General features: G+C 39.9%; 1 protein-coding gene across 1 annotated transcript in view; it reads right to left on the bottom strand.

The window, feature by feature from the left end:
- The window catches only part of LOC104394006 (small conductance calcium-activated potassium channel protein 2-like), a 213,582-nt gene extending 198,693 nt beyond the window's left edge, over positions 1–14,889 (bottom strand). The window contains exon 1 of the mRNA XM_010003541.1: positions 14,743–14,889. Coding sequence (XP_010001843.1) covers positions 14,743–14,889 — 147 coding nt within the window. The remainder of the gene's footprint in view (positions 1–14,742) is intronic.
- Positions 14,890–15,780: the final 891 nt, after the last annotated feature.

The raw sequence follows: 15,780 nt of genomic DNA, 5'->3' as shown, positions 1-15,780 counted from the left end.
TCTCCCCATAGTGTCTGAGCCGGCAGAGTGCAGGTGCAGCCTTGAAGCCTCAGTAGTTAGAAAAACATTCCACTGTCTTATCAGCCTAGCAGAACACACTGTTGCTAGTTACAAGAAAGCTTACTGAAGGAAAAAAAAAAATCAGTAAAAAGAAAAATTGGCTTCATCCTGGCTCAAACCAGGACACTTAGAACCTTAAAAGACACTTTTTCCTCTCCAGTTAATATAAAGACAAATTAAACTACTAAACAAGTAGGTCATCTGCCACTTTGCAAATGACAGCTGAGCCTATGTATTCTCATTCTTCCTTCAGTTTCTTAGCTTTGAACTAACAAGTGATTGGGCTGAACTATTTGGAAAAGAAAAACTGAACCAAGTATATCTTATTCAATTTAATTGATGTAAACAGACTACAAAAGTTGTACGCATTAAGTTGCAAGTACGGTACTAAATACTACAATTATCACAGAAATAAAAAAAATAATAAATCCAAACCCCCAGACTTTTATTACTCACTAAGCATAAGACATCAGACCAAAAAAAAATTAGTTGTTAACTTTATTTGTGGTCCAGGGCTGTTACAGGTAGCCACCAGGAATTTGGTGTCCTCTTGTGATTTCCAAAGTTCCTGGAAAAAAAAAAACAAGTGCCTGGAATACAAAAAACCACAACAGAACCTACTTACTTGTCACCACTTGGTAACTTTTCAAAAATAGCCAAAAAACATATCTGCCAAAAATGTATATTCCTATAATGACAGAAATACACTGTATTTTTCCACACAGGTTAGATGTGACAGCTGACATAGTTTCCTTTACTAGCCCTTGTCGGTTTTAATGCATTTGCAGCTAATTTTTTTTCCTTTGGCAGACCCTTCAGAGCTTGACCACAGCTGGAGTGCTAGGTTTTTTCTCTCTCCTAACACTAATGTAGGCTCATATCTCTAGATGTGAGACAAGCCTTGGGAAAAGGTACCCAGCCACGGCCAGGACAGAAAAGTTCTCAAGAGATAACTATTTCTGAAGCCCACTTCTTCCTTTGGGAGACCCCGTGCAGCCTCACTCCAACGCAAATTCTATGTGCTTTTTCTCCTAACACTCACATAAGCTTTTCTCAAAACTGCTCATTGTGCGTAGTCACTGTACATAGGAAACATGGAAATGTTGGTGGGTAGGGACCTCTAGAGGTCACCTTGTTCTAAATCTGAGCCTTTCAATTTGTGGCTTTTACCTGCATTTTATATCTGTACAGTCACTGTAATCTGAGACTTGACAGATTAACAATTTATTTTTTTCCTCAAAGAACAAAGGCAGGATCAGCTACCTGTGTTCCTTTAGGAGAAACAAGTCATCCTTAAAAAGACTCCTGATGATAACAGCAATATCAGCTCAGACATCAATCTTCTATAGTCCTTCATTATTCATACCAGAAAGTGTTCCTAATGGCTAACTTTAACTTATTTTTTTTCTTAGCATAATTTCAAAGCTCATTATTTTTTGTCCTAATCATCAGTTATAGGGAACAGATTTCTCCCCTCTCTCCACAACATACATTTATATATTTGAAAACTGGAATCCAATGCCATTATTACAGTGTATCAGTGTATAAAATCACATTTTTTCTAATATCAGTCTTCTTTGTAGGTATAGGAAGTCTAACAAGAAATAAAGCACAATTTCCATTACCTTGCTCTCTGCATGCTGAAGTTGTCTCCATACTAATACCAATCTGGCTATCTATAAACTCTTTGTATTAGAAAACCTCACAACGTCATACTCATTTTTCACAACAACTAAATTACCAAAATAAGGGTGGAAGGAGATTCAACAGGTCATATAATTCCCTCTTTCCTCAGATCATACTTAGTTAAATTTTAATCAGTATTCTGACTTATTATTTCTCCGTATAACAGAGTGTAATTAATTAGACCAACAGATCTTCCATAAAGTAAGCTTTACTTATGTTGTCTACTGCCAGAAACAGTACTGTTACTTTTACCTAAAGTGTCACTCAGGTGGAAATCTTCACAACAAGTCATTTCAACAAAACCCAAGTGCTAGGTTGCGTATTCCTGAGTGCCACCTACCGATACATAAGCTGTTCAAACTGCCTTAGAGCTAACTGAGCTGGTCCAAGGCTGACTCCACTGAACAAACAGTAAGACAGGTTGTTTTCCCTGTTGACCCCAGTGTTTAATTTCCTGTAACCACAGGCATTATAAAAGGGTCTTCTGGGCAATAAATGTGTGACTTGCCACAAACTGCAGAACGCAGCCATCACAAAAAAACTGCATCTCTGATGTGTTCCTGTGTCAATACTGATGGAATCAAGAGAGAAAGATGATTCCAGTTAATTTTTACAGAGGTTTATTACTACACAATAAAATTAACACTAATTTCTTCCCTTGTCAAGTTTTATAGAATTTCAGAACCCTGAACTACAAGGTTTTATAGAGATACCTACTTACAGCTCTCTGCATGGGCCATGACAAACAGAATTTGACACTACGTTAGAACCATTATTTTTGAAATAAAAAATGGAAGTACTCCTAACTGTTATCAGCACATGCAGCCGACACATTGTCTATTAGCCCCTAGATCTCTATTCCATAGCATTCCTCTGTTCACTAGGAAGAACTGTAGTAGTAGATATCAGGCTACCTTTCTCCTTTAAGACTCCAGCCTGGGCAGCCCAGAGTCTATTTACAGACAGGTTAAGTGAAGGAAGATTTTGGTGCAAAACTATAGAGAAGTGCAAACTCATCTTTGGACCCATATCAAGATTTTTAATTAACCACTTTCCTTCTGTACCTGCAGGGTTAACAGAACCCTAAAAACAAGTAAGCCAAAAATAAAAAATAAAAAAAATTAGCCTGTGTTATAAGATATAATGACGCCCAAAAAAAAATGTTTTGTTTTCTATGGGTTTCAAGACAAATGTGTTTTAACCTTGACCGTATAAGCCTGTAAAATTGCCCTAATTTCTTCTTCTCAGAAACATCAAAGGGAGTGCTGGCTCCTTTCCCAATCATTCTGCTACACTGTGCAGAGAGAAAAATCACCTGGGGTTTTACACTGCAGGTCACAAACATTACTATACCACAAACAAAGAACGATCACAAAATCACAGAATCTTGGGGATTGGAAGGCACCTCAAAAGATCATCTAGTCCAACCCCCCTGCCAGAGCAGGGTCACCCAGAGCACATCACACAGGAACATGTGCAGGAGGGTTTTGAAAGTCTCCAGTGAAGGAGACTCCACAACCTCTCTGGGCAGCCTGTTCCAGTGCTCTTTCACTCTCACAGTAAAAAAGTTTTTTCTGATACTCATATTGAACCTCCTGTGTTTCAGTTTGCACCCATTGCCCCTTGTCCTTGCACTGGACACCACTGAAAAAAGCCTGGTTCCATCCTCCTGACACTCACCCTTAACGTATTTGTAAACATTGATGAGGTTGCCCCTCAATCTCCTCTTCTCCAAGCTCAAGAGACCCAGCTCCCTCAGCCTTTCCTCACAAGAGAGATGTTCCACTCCCTTAATCATCTCTGTGGCTCTGCCCAGGGAGGTTGTGGAGTCTCCTTCACTGGAGACATTCAAAACCCACCTGGATGCGTTCCTGTGTGATGTACTCTAGGTGACCCGGCTCTGGCAGGGGGGGTTGGACTAGATGATCTTTCGAGGTCCCTTCCAGCCCCTAAGATTCTATGATTCTATGATTCTAAAGCTGAATCTAGACTATTGATACTAATTTCCCTAACAGCAATTAAGACACAATGCAAATTAGTCATTATGTGACTTTGGCAGGTACACCACCCCACCTGCCTCTCCCACCCACCTCTGGCCCAGTGTCACAGAGCCTGAAGCCCTATTGAGTGCATCTGCACTTCTGTTTTGGCTTGGGGCAGGGGTCCGAATTCAAAGCAAATCCCCCACTGTCTCAAAGCACCAGGTCAGACCATAAAGAAGTCTTAGTGCATACAAAGTACCTTCCTCTCAGAGGAAGCAATATCAGAATTTCAACCTGGTGTGCACACCAAATGTGCTCCAATCCCTTGTTAAGTGCATGAAGCTTCCTGGCACCTCACCCTTATCCCAGTCACTGTATGCCGCATGTCCCCTAGGAAACCTCTCAGATACAGTCCTACAAGGTTTTATGTGGTGGCATCAGACACACAGCAACAACCAGGAAGGGTCAAAAACATAAAGACCTGGGATGACATGGTCAAAAAGACCTTGTCTGCAACAAAACTCTTGGTGGAAAAGCATGACTGAGGGGACAACAGGTGAACAAGAGAAGTCTCACCAGCTACAAAAACACCTATGGTTGGTGGAGAAACAGGGAAGAAAGACACAGAGAAAAAACTGGGAATCCATCTCTTTTCCATTACACTCACAACACTGTCAAACAGCCTTCACAGGTAACCAGTTTTCCTTCACTCCATTTGACATCATTGTATGTATTCAGCATGCCCTTCCACTGCATCCATGAAGATGAAATCCTGTAAAAGTTAAATAGCCACAGGCACTTCCAGGTACAACGTGGCAAAGAGAGTGAAGTGGGACATGGGCTCCTTTGCCATGCAGACAATGCAGGCATGGAAGAACCCACAATGCAGGGAGGCACCTAAATACTACAAATATCCCTGCTTCTGTGCACAAGGTTTTATATGGGTAATGGCAGCAAGAGCTATGACATGGCACTATCTGTGTGAGACAGAACAGTGTAGCATTCCTTAGAGTGGCCCACTTAAGGGGACAACAGGCAATCAATCAAAAATATGTGGGTTAAGTTAACTCTCAGTACTCATCAATACCAGCAGGTAACCTTGCCTTGTGCTTACAAAACAGTCTGTGACAGTGTCAACATCAGGGATATATGTAGAGCACATAGTTCTCAGACCATGTGCACTTCACCTTCTGCTCTTCAAAGCTGTCCCCAGTGTCTAGAGGCTACAATTTACAAATTTACAAATTAAGTTTTTAAGTTTACAAATTAAGTTTAATTTACAAATTAAGTTTTCTAAACTTACAAACATATTACGTATGCTTATATAATATGCATTTTCACTTCATTTGGGTCTCAACCCTTATCTCTTCCAAATACTCAGAAAAAATGAGAGAGACCATACAATAGTTGCACAACTGTATTTTATTTTTGCACTAAATCTGTCCCTCATTCAGTACTTGAGTGAAACAGCTATTGTCATGCTGCAAAGACATTTCTGTCTGTAATGCATTTTCTCCCATACACTTACTATGAATTGCACAGAAAGGAGTGAGAGATGAAACGTCGCAGATATCCTAAAAGGTCGCTCTATGATCCCTGAAAGCTAATAGCAGTTGTGAGAGGTTGCCAGTGACTAGACAGAGGCAAATATTCCACCCATTTTAGAAAAAGGGAAGAGGACAGATCTGGGGAGCGATTGGCCATTAAACTTAAAATCAGTCCCTTAGAAGAAGAGGAAGCATTACCTTCCTTGGCCAGATTATGAAGCTGTTGCCAGGTAGATAAAAGGGACAAAAGTAACAAGGAATAATCATCCAGTTGTTTGGAGAAGTATGCCATGGCTCGTTTATAGGGGACAAGCTTTTGTGCTAATACTCCCAGTGCTATTCCTTGTCTTTCATGTGAAAACAGCCAAAATGGCTTTGAGATGTCAGGCAGTCCCAGTGCAGGGGTTCTCATTAGCTCTTGTTTGAGCTGCTGTAATGCCCTTCATTTCTCACCAGTCCATACTAATCTGGACTGACTTCTTTTTATCAGTTCATACAGTGGTTTTACTAAAAGTCCATAGTTACAGATCCAGAGTCGACACCAACCTGTCATTCCCAAGAATGTCCATAGTTCTTTTACCATTTGGGGCAGGGGTGTCTGGCAGATGGAGTCTTTTCAGTCCTTCTGCAATGTCCATTGTCTTCTGGAAACCTCATATTCTAAATAGATTACTTGGTTTTGTACCAGCTGGGCTTTCTGTTGAGAGACTCAGTAGCCCTTAAGACCCAGAAAGTTCAACAGACTCACAGTCCAGTTCATGCAGCTTTCTTTTGTTCTAGTGGCTCATAGGATATCATCCACATACTGGAGTAAAATCCCTCCTGGGTCTGGGGGCTCCCAACTCTCAAGTTCCCCTGCTAATTGATTTCCAAAAATAGTAGGACTGTTCTTAAATCCTTGTGGCAACACTGTCCATGTCAGCTGAAATTTCCTTCCTGAATCAGGGTTTTTCCATTCAAATGCAAGAAGATGCTGACTTTCTCTGGTTAGACTTAGGCAGAAGAAGGTATATTTTAAATCCAGAATGGTGAACCAAATCAGATCATCTTCAAGTTTGGTTAGCAAAGTTTATGGGTTGGGCACCACTGGATGTATTTCCTCAGTAATTTTGTTTATTGTTCTTAAATCCCTCACTAATCTGTAACTTTTGCCATCTGTTTTTGGAATTGGTAGTATGGGAGTATTGCATTCTGATTCACATTCAATTAATAATTTATACTTTAGAAACCTGTCAATAATTTCCTTTATTCCTTTTTGATCCTCCAATCTTAATGGATACTGGTTTATTTTCATGGGCTGAGCTCTTGATCTCAATTTTACTACTACTGGGGCTGCATTCTTTGCTTTCCCTGGGACCTTAGATGCCCATACTTCAGGATACACCTGATTTATTATTTCTTCAGGAAAATTGGACTTAGGTGGGGTGTATATTAGGGCTAGACTTAGGATTTAAATTATCTGATCCTCTCCAACTGTTAGTTCAATTTTCCCTTTATCAAATACTATTGTTTAGTTCAATTTTCCCTTTATCAAATACTATTGTTTTTGCTTCAACTACTAATTGCTCCAACAGGGCTTGACCCAAAAACAGTTTAGGTGATCCTGGCATGTATAAAAATTTATGAATGCCCACATGCTCCCCTACTTAATATTTCAGATGTTGCCGAAAAAAATGCCTTCTCTTGTTGGCCAGTAGCTCCCGTTACAGTCACAAGATCCTGATCTTTTGGTATTAATTCTTGGTTTAATACAGAAAATGAGGCATCATTGTCAACCAAAAATTTTAGTCCTTGTCCCTTTTTTCCCTAGCTTTACTTTAACCAGTGGATCCACTAAAGTAGATTCCCCAGGTCCCTGTCATCGTGCAGCAGCCGTAGCCGTCGTCATCTGCGGGTTTCCACGTTTCTCTGCAATATGCATACTGATCTGACCTCAGGGGCTGATGCTGATTTCATCTTTCCCTCAGGGGCTTCTTCCATTAACTTGTCCAAATATCTGTTGTCTGGTGCTTTAATTTTCTGTAGTTTCCTACTTATATCCTTTGCTGACTGCCCCAAAAGCAGAGAAGCTGTCTTCCATTCTCAGAGGATGGATCAAAAGTGGTGTATTTCTGCATTGCGACTCTCAGCCGATCAAGAAACTTGGAGGGAGTGTCAGTTTGTCCCTGTTTCACCGAATATTAATTAGCCCAATTTACAGCTTTAGGTATAGCTCCCTCAAATCCAAATTTGATCCACCCTTGATAGCTTTTTAACATTTCATACTCCTCTGCTACCTTGGGGTGCCACCCTGTTGTTGGAATGTATGTATCTATGGGTCCTGGCAACATTTGGGAATTTATTCGTGCCTGGACGTGGGTTTTAGCTGTACTTATGACCAATTTCTTCTTCTTTTCTGTGAAGGCATCCAGCATCAGATCTATATCTGTCCAGTCTGGAATCAGATTCTTAACTATGAAATTATACCAGTCACTTTGCACACCCAAAACCTATTTCTGTTATGGGTAGGTGAAACAACAATCACTGTTACTCATTAGATATTAAAGTCACACTGTTTCTCCTGCTGTTTTCCACTGTCTCACACCACAAAGACAGAGGATCCCACTTTTACACAAACACACTTATGGCTCACAAACACGATTACAGTAGACAGATTTGGCTTTAAGACAGAACTAAATCTTTCGCTTCGTTCACCTCCGGCCACGGGACTATGGAACCGCAGATCAGAATCCATCAGAATTCCACAGCACAGCTGCGTCTCACTCACTCACTCACTCACTCACTCACTCACTCACTCACTCACTCACTCATACATCCAGCTCACAAACTCACAAACTGTTGAACAGTCTCAAATACTGAAGACCACTAACTCTCGACTTCCTCCATGCCACGGTTTTATAAAATGGGGACAATAATATCCCTTCAAGTTTCAGGAGTTTTTACAAGATTTACTGATGGTTGCGATGTACTCAAGTATTATAAAGATCTGCATCACCTGGCTTCAAACCAGCATTTGAATATTATTCAATAATTAATGAAAGCATAAATCCAGCAAATGAAAAAAAAAAATATTAAAAGAGACAGAAAAATACTGAATATCTGTTCATGAAGCATGCAACAACCATTCTGTTCATCTGATAAAGATCTGAGGAAAGAAAGGAAAAGAGGACAGGAAGTCATCCTCTAGTTAGATACACCCTCTTAACACAAAACCATGGGAAAAATGGAGAAGGGATAAAATGTGTAAAGGCCAAGTTGATCCAGCCGAGTTTTGAGCTCCTGACTTCACAATATCACAAATGTTCTTTAGGTACAGTAAGAAACAAAAATTTTGTACTAGCTGGCAAGAGACAATTAATTAGACCATGGCAGTCTGGTCAGTGGAGTAATTTTTTTCAATTAGATTCATTTCATATTCAGTAGAGGACAACACATTCCTCAAGGTTCACATAGAATAATTGACATTTTTTATAAGAAGTTAGACTATTTCATCTAAGTTTATGTTTATTATGCCCAGCCTTCATATCAGATTTTACAACACCTTTCCATTTCACATTTTTTATTACCATGAATCTAACAAATGCAGGTTGCACTCACCTTGAGCAAAGACAGGGCCAAATGCCAATACTACAGATAAGGAAAGATAAAAAGTAAATTTCATTTCCTGTCAACATGTTTTTCTTTGAGTCCTTTGATCTTAACTTGTGCTGAATACTGATAACACCCTGAATGTAATAACACCCTGTTATGTAATTATACCTTTGTTCTCCTCATTGATTGAGCATGATAATTACAGATGACTGTGCAAGACTTCACCACTCTATTTCTACATTGCACTGAACCTCTAGGTCAAACAGAGGTAGCTGACACAGAAGCTTCTTCTTCTTTGGATACTCAACAGGTGCTTTAAAACCATTAAATGAAAGGCTAAGTTCTCTTCACCTAAAAAGTCAGAAATAAAGATAACAAACCTTACAGAAGAGTGCAAATTTGGACAGTCTAAAGAACAGTTCGTCAACATCTGTGTTCCTGTTGCTATGAGGTCTGGCATTCCATAAAGACAGCTCATTGCATTGGCTAGTATGTGACAAACAGACCTTCTGCAGTGCATGTTTCAAAGGCAAAACATCCCTAAATGAGCCCGTTAGAGAATCAGAGATATCAAGGTATTAACAATCTTGTAAAAATTATAAATGATCTAAGCTTCTTGAGACCTGACAATACAGGATGAAATATATGATACAATAAATTCCAGATAAGCACTGTCAGCCTTAAGCAAATTATTTCCCTGAATCTCAGCAGTAACTGTAGCTTCGCTCTCCAGCAGACCCACTGTGGGGATGGATCACAAACTCTAAGGCAGAGAGTATACAAAAACAAGTATAAGAAACAAACCATACAAACATTTTGGAGCACACAGGAGGTGTAAATAACATCCTGTTTACATTTAACTTATTTTCATAGATTTCTCATCCTGCCAAGCTGAATAAATTCAAAGCATACTTTTCCTGGTAATCCACAGTCCCTCATATAAGTGAGCTCTGGGACCAGCAGAGATTTTTCCTTGCAGTTACAAGGAAGAAAAGTCAGCAGAGATGTGGCTGAATTGTGCTTTGTAGACACAAATCTCTGCATGAGAGCTCATCTGGGCATATGTGGTCCATGCCCCACATATGTCCATTACCTAAAAGGACACACTATTACATAACCACTCCCTGTAAAAACAATGCAAATAATAGATTCTTCCACCCATTTCTGATCCTCTGTCTGCCCTCACAATTGTAAGGTATGTCACCCTTCCAACAAGTTCCTATCACTCAGTTTGTCAACTTGATAGAAAGATAGTATCAGTCCAACATCTCAGAAACAGGGTTTCCCTCAGGACTGCAGAGCATTCGTTCTCTCTTGGATGATATTCAGCCTCCAAGAGAGTGTTTGCTTTCCTATTTGTAACCATTACAACCTTTACTACACTTTATTTTACTAGTTGTGCATACCAAAGTTAAAACGGACTTCCACATCCTATCTTGAAATGTGAGATTTGTTTATAAACCTAATAAAAACCTGTCAGATTTTTAGATTAAGAGCAACAGATACAATCATCAATTCCTGATTGCTATGTTGAAGGTTATCAGAGCACAGAAGCTGTCCTTCCTGTGTCACAGAGGTCCCCATATTCCTACAAAACAAGACTTCTTTCTGCAAAAGGATATAAAACACTATTTGTCAAGAGTGTTTTTGGATCTTCACTCCTCTTCATTCTTTTTTGGTCTTCCCTGGTGGCCAGGCCTAACTTGCAAGATCATGTGGTTTTCTCCCTTTTAGTCCCATCCTGTCGCAATCTTCTAAAGCATATGGCATGCTACTCAATGAGGTCTCTCAAAAGCTGTATCTAAAGTAATCCTTCCTGCCAACATCAGAAGGCTATTTCTTCCTTAGAGGGAATTTTCTTGCTGTTATTTTTTCATTCCTGGACAGCAACAGTTTTTTCCCTGGTCTCTTTCTGTCATTTGCAAAATATCCAGTTATCTCTCTTAATGTGGAGTTTCTTGGGAGAATTTTGGAAAGCCTTTTGTTTCTTTGAGATCTGTCAAGTTTAACATTGTCAGTCACTTTCAGACAATTCTTGAGCTAACAATTTACAGCCCTATTATCCAGTTTATTTCAGTGATGCATTTATCTTATTTTAGAAGGATACTCAGTAGGGCTGTGCAGAGTGGACAGACACTCAGGGTGAAACTTCAGCAACAGTAGTGCTTCACAGAGTAGAAAAACAGTAACTGGAAGGGAAAAAATTGCTCTTTCTTCAGAAGCTGACTGGTAGAATGTGGCTTTAACATTAAAAGGACAAATTTTGTCTCATATACTCTATTAATTTTAAATCAAACTTGAAAAATATGATACCACTTTTACTGTAATAATTCTAGACTACATTTCAGGTTATTGCACTGAATTCTAGTGATTAAGTAGCACTGCTTCAAATACTATAATAACAAGAGTTAAAATACGATAAATAAAATTAAGTAATTATAAAATTCTAGAGATAGACTCAAATAAACATTGTGGAAGCCAGCATAGCTCAAAATAAGGATTCAAACATTGCAACTATTATTCTTATATTCTGAAAAACTATAGACAAAGGAAATAGAAGGAGTTACTGTCATACCTTTTTTGTGCAGAAAGGTTTAAAGTCTTACGTACATACTCATTTTAAGTAGACTGGTAAAACACCATCTTTTCTACTTCAGAAATAAAAGTAATATCCATTTATATTTAATGTTGTTCATGGTGGTACACAAAAAACCAAATTGCATGACTGCAAGCTTTCTCAGTCACCAACTGAAAAGGAAAGGTGGTATATTTAAATCATCTTCCAACATTTCCAGTGTTTCTTTTCCAGACAAATTATATTCTCCTGAAGACTAACACAATCTCCTCTCCTCTTGATGCCTTATGTCACTGTGATGTTCCAAGAAGCCTAAGTTCCATATTGCTTTTACGCTTGGACCAGCAGAACCAGACCTAACAGCATTCCAGTGGAAACAAAAGCGTGAGTAAAGATGCAAGGAAAAAGGACCTGCTCATCCTCTCTTCAAAAGCTCCATCTTTCCATACCAACCACATTTTCATTCCCTGGACAAACACTACCCAATCCCTGTATCCCCAGACTGATGCAGCATCACTGATGATGCAAAAGGCTTGGGCCAGAGCTGGGGTCCTCCTGCCATGTACAGCAAATAAATCGAGTAAGCAAGGCTAGGGACAGGCCCTGAATTAAACACTAGCAGCTTCTGCAGCCAGCAGTGGGACAGAAAGAGGAATTTTGGTATTTTCAGTCACACAGGTATTCACAAACATATTCCTTGACATTGTGAGCACAAAACTGGTGGCAAACACGAACTGCTAAGTCAGCACAGGCTGCTCTTGCTCTTCTCTTCCCGCACAGACCAAGCAGATGTCAGGACCATGCCTGGTCCAGGCAATCTACAGCCACAGGCAACTGCCTGTGTTTCCTATAGCTGAAGTCAGTTCTGTACAATTTCCAAATATAGCAGCTTTTCCCTCACTTCCAAAATAAAATAAATGGAAATGTAATAAAAGCCTAAAAAAACCTGACATAAAATCTTAAGTTCACATATAAAGAACAAACTAGAAGAAAAACTGGTTGAAGTGACCTTCATATATATACTGTTGTTTTTTTTCTTCTCAGTAGATACTCTTTATAACAGACTGTATGAGAATGTTTAGCACATTAATGGATTGCTGCACTATAAACCAGGAAGCTAGTTAATTTTAATAGGCTAACCAATTAGCCATGAAGAGCATTTCATACTTCCAAACCCAGACAAATTAATGTCAGTTCTTACCATTGATGAAAATAATTATAAAATGTCATTCCTCTGATAGAAATCTTACTCCCTAATCAAGGATTCAAAGTTTTGTTGTACTTTATCTGAAAGCAGAAGTTTAAAATACATAAATTCAGGAATTTATATACATGTCAAGCCTTCTAGTTATAAGAAATGTAGTCTGAATGGAGTTCCAGTCCTGAAGGGCAAAAAATTGTTACAGCTGACACCATTTGGCACTTCTTAATCTTTAGGGTGCTAATTTATTCATAGATTAATTCTGGCCTCTGTTTTGAAAGCTTCATTTAGAGAAGTCTGAGCTTCTCGCTCTGTGTATGTTGGGTTTTTATTTTTTTCTTTTGTTATTGCAGAGAGGTTTGGATCTGTTTTTCCTTATTATTAGAAGTAAGTCTCCTGTGGTGACATTCAGATAGGATTGAACCCAAATTCCAACCTTCATAACATTTGTATTTTATTATTATTGTTACAAGACGTCCACATTATAACACCATAACTGTGACATGTAGAATAGAAAACAGAATTTTGGACGGATCTTACTTTTTACGACACGTACACTTCCATATGCACTAAAACTTATTCCTAAATTTTCTTTCCGGCTTCCAGGAATTAAAATTTACAGATTTTTATTTTTTTTTACCTTCTGCCCATTCTGACCAGTTAAAAATTGTTCCCTATCATTCTGAGACAATCAATCTTGCTGATACCATGCCTGCTTCATGGCAGCAGCTTTTAGTACATTACATCATGCTCACAGTAATAAATTGTGTATAAATCATTCATTTAGTTTATGTTGTCTTCTATTATACATCGGCTCCAGTTTTCTGATAGCTATTTAAGGTAAGAGGTAAACCCAGTGTCATTATATCTATGTTATGAACTCAGAATGCAGGACCATTTAAAAATAAACATTTCAGAAGCATTTTACACATGGAACCATGGCTATATAAGCCTGACAAAACAAACTATGGAACAAGATCTCACTCCTATGGTCACTTACTCATACTGTACTTGGTTCTTTCACCTTCTTCCATCACACAACAGAAAGAAATGCAGGTCCTCTAGTGCTGATGTAACAAGTTGCCATTCTCTTTTTGGGAAGAAGTTTGTTGTCTAAAAAAAAATAAATTTAAGATTTATAATAAACCACACGGTTTCTTCTTAGCTTTCTACCAGTTAATTCTCTAATGAATATTCAATCTGTGTTTGCTTTCAAACACTGTTGAAATAAATCTTCTGTAGTTAAATAAATATTCATTCCTTATATTAATTTCTTATCTTAAATGAAGTTCCATATGAACTGTAATTAGAGACAAAGCTTCAGGCCTGAAAAACTTGTCATGCATCTCTAAACTTCAAGCAAATCCATATCATGGTTTTGCTTTGAAATCTTAAGTCAGCTTCTGTGAAAATCTGGGTCCAACCACGGTTTTCAGACATTTGCAAATATGGAACCATGCATATATACAGAGAAAATTCACTGTCATCCTAGACTAGAAAGGAAAGATTTATATCTTTCTCCTCATAAGGAAGAGCTTGAAAAAGTTAATTTTAAGGAAATTTAGTGTGAAAACATTACCCCTTGTCCTATCACTACCTTCCCTGATGAAAAGCCCCTCTCTTAAAAACTACATGGCTCACAAGGCAGTGAGTGAGCACAAAACTGGCTGCCCATAAACTGTATGGGGACTTTGCCTGTCTCCCCTTTCCCCCTGCCACAAACCACAGACTGGACTCCACGTTGGAGACAGAGAATCCTGTGGTGGGAATCCACTGGAAACTTTGTTGTTGTGAAGTACTGCCCAGAGACTGCTGCTAAGTCCGCAATGATTGGATTGTAGCCCCAGGAAGAGGGTGAAGCCCAATCTAGCATGGCAAAATATGTCATAACAACTTATAAAAGGGACTGCAGCAGCCAAGCTAGTGCTGGCTTTTCAGAGTGCAGGGGAGGTGCTGCCGGTCAGCGCACGAAGAGATCTGCTGGCTCTCTAAAAGGTCTGAGGGAGATACAGTCGCTCAGCCTGCAGGAGGGAGGTACCTCTGTTCCTTAGCTTTGGAGAAGCCTAATGCCTCCTGTGAGCTCTGGGTAATGCTGCCTACCTGTGAGAAGGACAACAAGTGTCCACCTGGATCACAGACCAGCACAAAGACTCTACGGTCACTGTTCCTTCGAGCATTCACGGAGTGATTAAATCTGTCAGCCAGTGAGGCAGGAAGGTAGTGAAAACCTACAGAACAACTGACCATTTCGGGATTTGGGTAAAAAGGTGGAAGGAGTTCTGAAGGAGCTGACAGATTAAATTGCTAAGCCTCTGTTCATCCCATTTGAGAGGTCATGGCAGTCTGCTGAGGTTCTTGCTGATTGGAAAAAAAGGGAACTTAGAAAAAATAGCCCCTATTTTTACTATGAGGAAAAAGGCAGACCCAGGGAACTACAGGCCAGGCACTCTCACCTCTGTGCCTGGCAACGTCATGGAGCACATCCTCCTGGAAAGTCTGCTAAGGCACATGGAAAATAAAGAGGTGACTGCTGACAGCCAACATGGCTTCACTAAGGGCAAGTCATGCCTGACCAATCTGGTGACCTTCTACAACAAGGCTACAGAGATGGTGGATGGTGGCAGAGCAACTGACCTCATCTACCTGGAATTGTGCAAGGCCTTTGGCTGTCCCACATGACATCCTGCTCTCCAAACTGACAGGGCATGGATCCGACAGGTGGACCACTTGGTGGATTAGAAATTGGCTGGATGGCCACACCCAGAGAGTTCTGCTCAATGGCTCAATGTCCAAACGGAGGCAGGTGATGAGTGGTGTCCCTCAGGGGTCAGTATTGGGACCAGTGCTGTTTAACATCCTTGTTGGAGACATGGACAGTGGGATTGAGTGTATCCTCAGCGAGTTTGCTGATGATACCAAGCTGTGTGGTGTGGTTGACACCCTAGAGGGAAGGGAGGCCATCCAGAGGGACCTAGACAGGCTGGAGAGGTGGGCCAGTGCCAGCCTCATGAAGTTCAACAAGGCCAAGTGCAGGGTCCTGCACCTGGGTCAGCACAACCCCAGGCACAAATACAGGCTGCGGGGAGAATGGATTGTGAGCAGTCCTGAGGAGAAGGACTTGGAGGTGCTAGTAGATGA

Source organism: Chaetura pelagica, unplaced genomic scaffold (genome assembly GCF_000747805.2).
Source record: "Chaetura pelagica isolate M959 unplaced genomic scaffold, ChaPel_1.0 scaffold228, whole genome shotgun sequence".
NCBI classification, from domain to species: Eukaryota; Metazoa; Chordata; class Aves; order Apodiformes; family Apodidae; genus Chaetura; species Chaetura pelagica.
The sequence above is the reverse complement of the archived record's forward strand: the minus strand, read 5'-3'. Positions and strand labels throughout refer to the sequence as shown.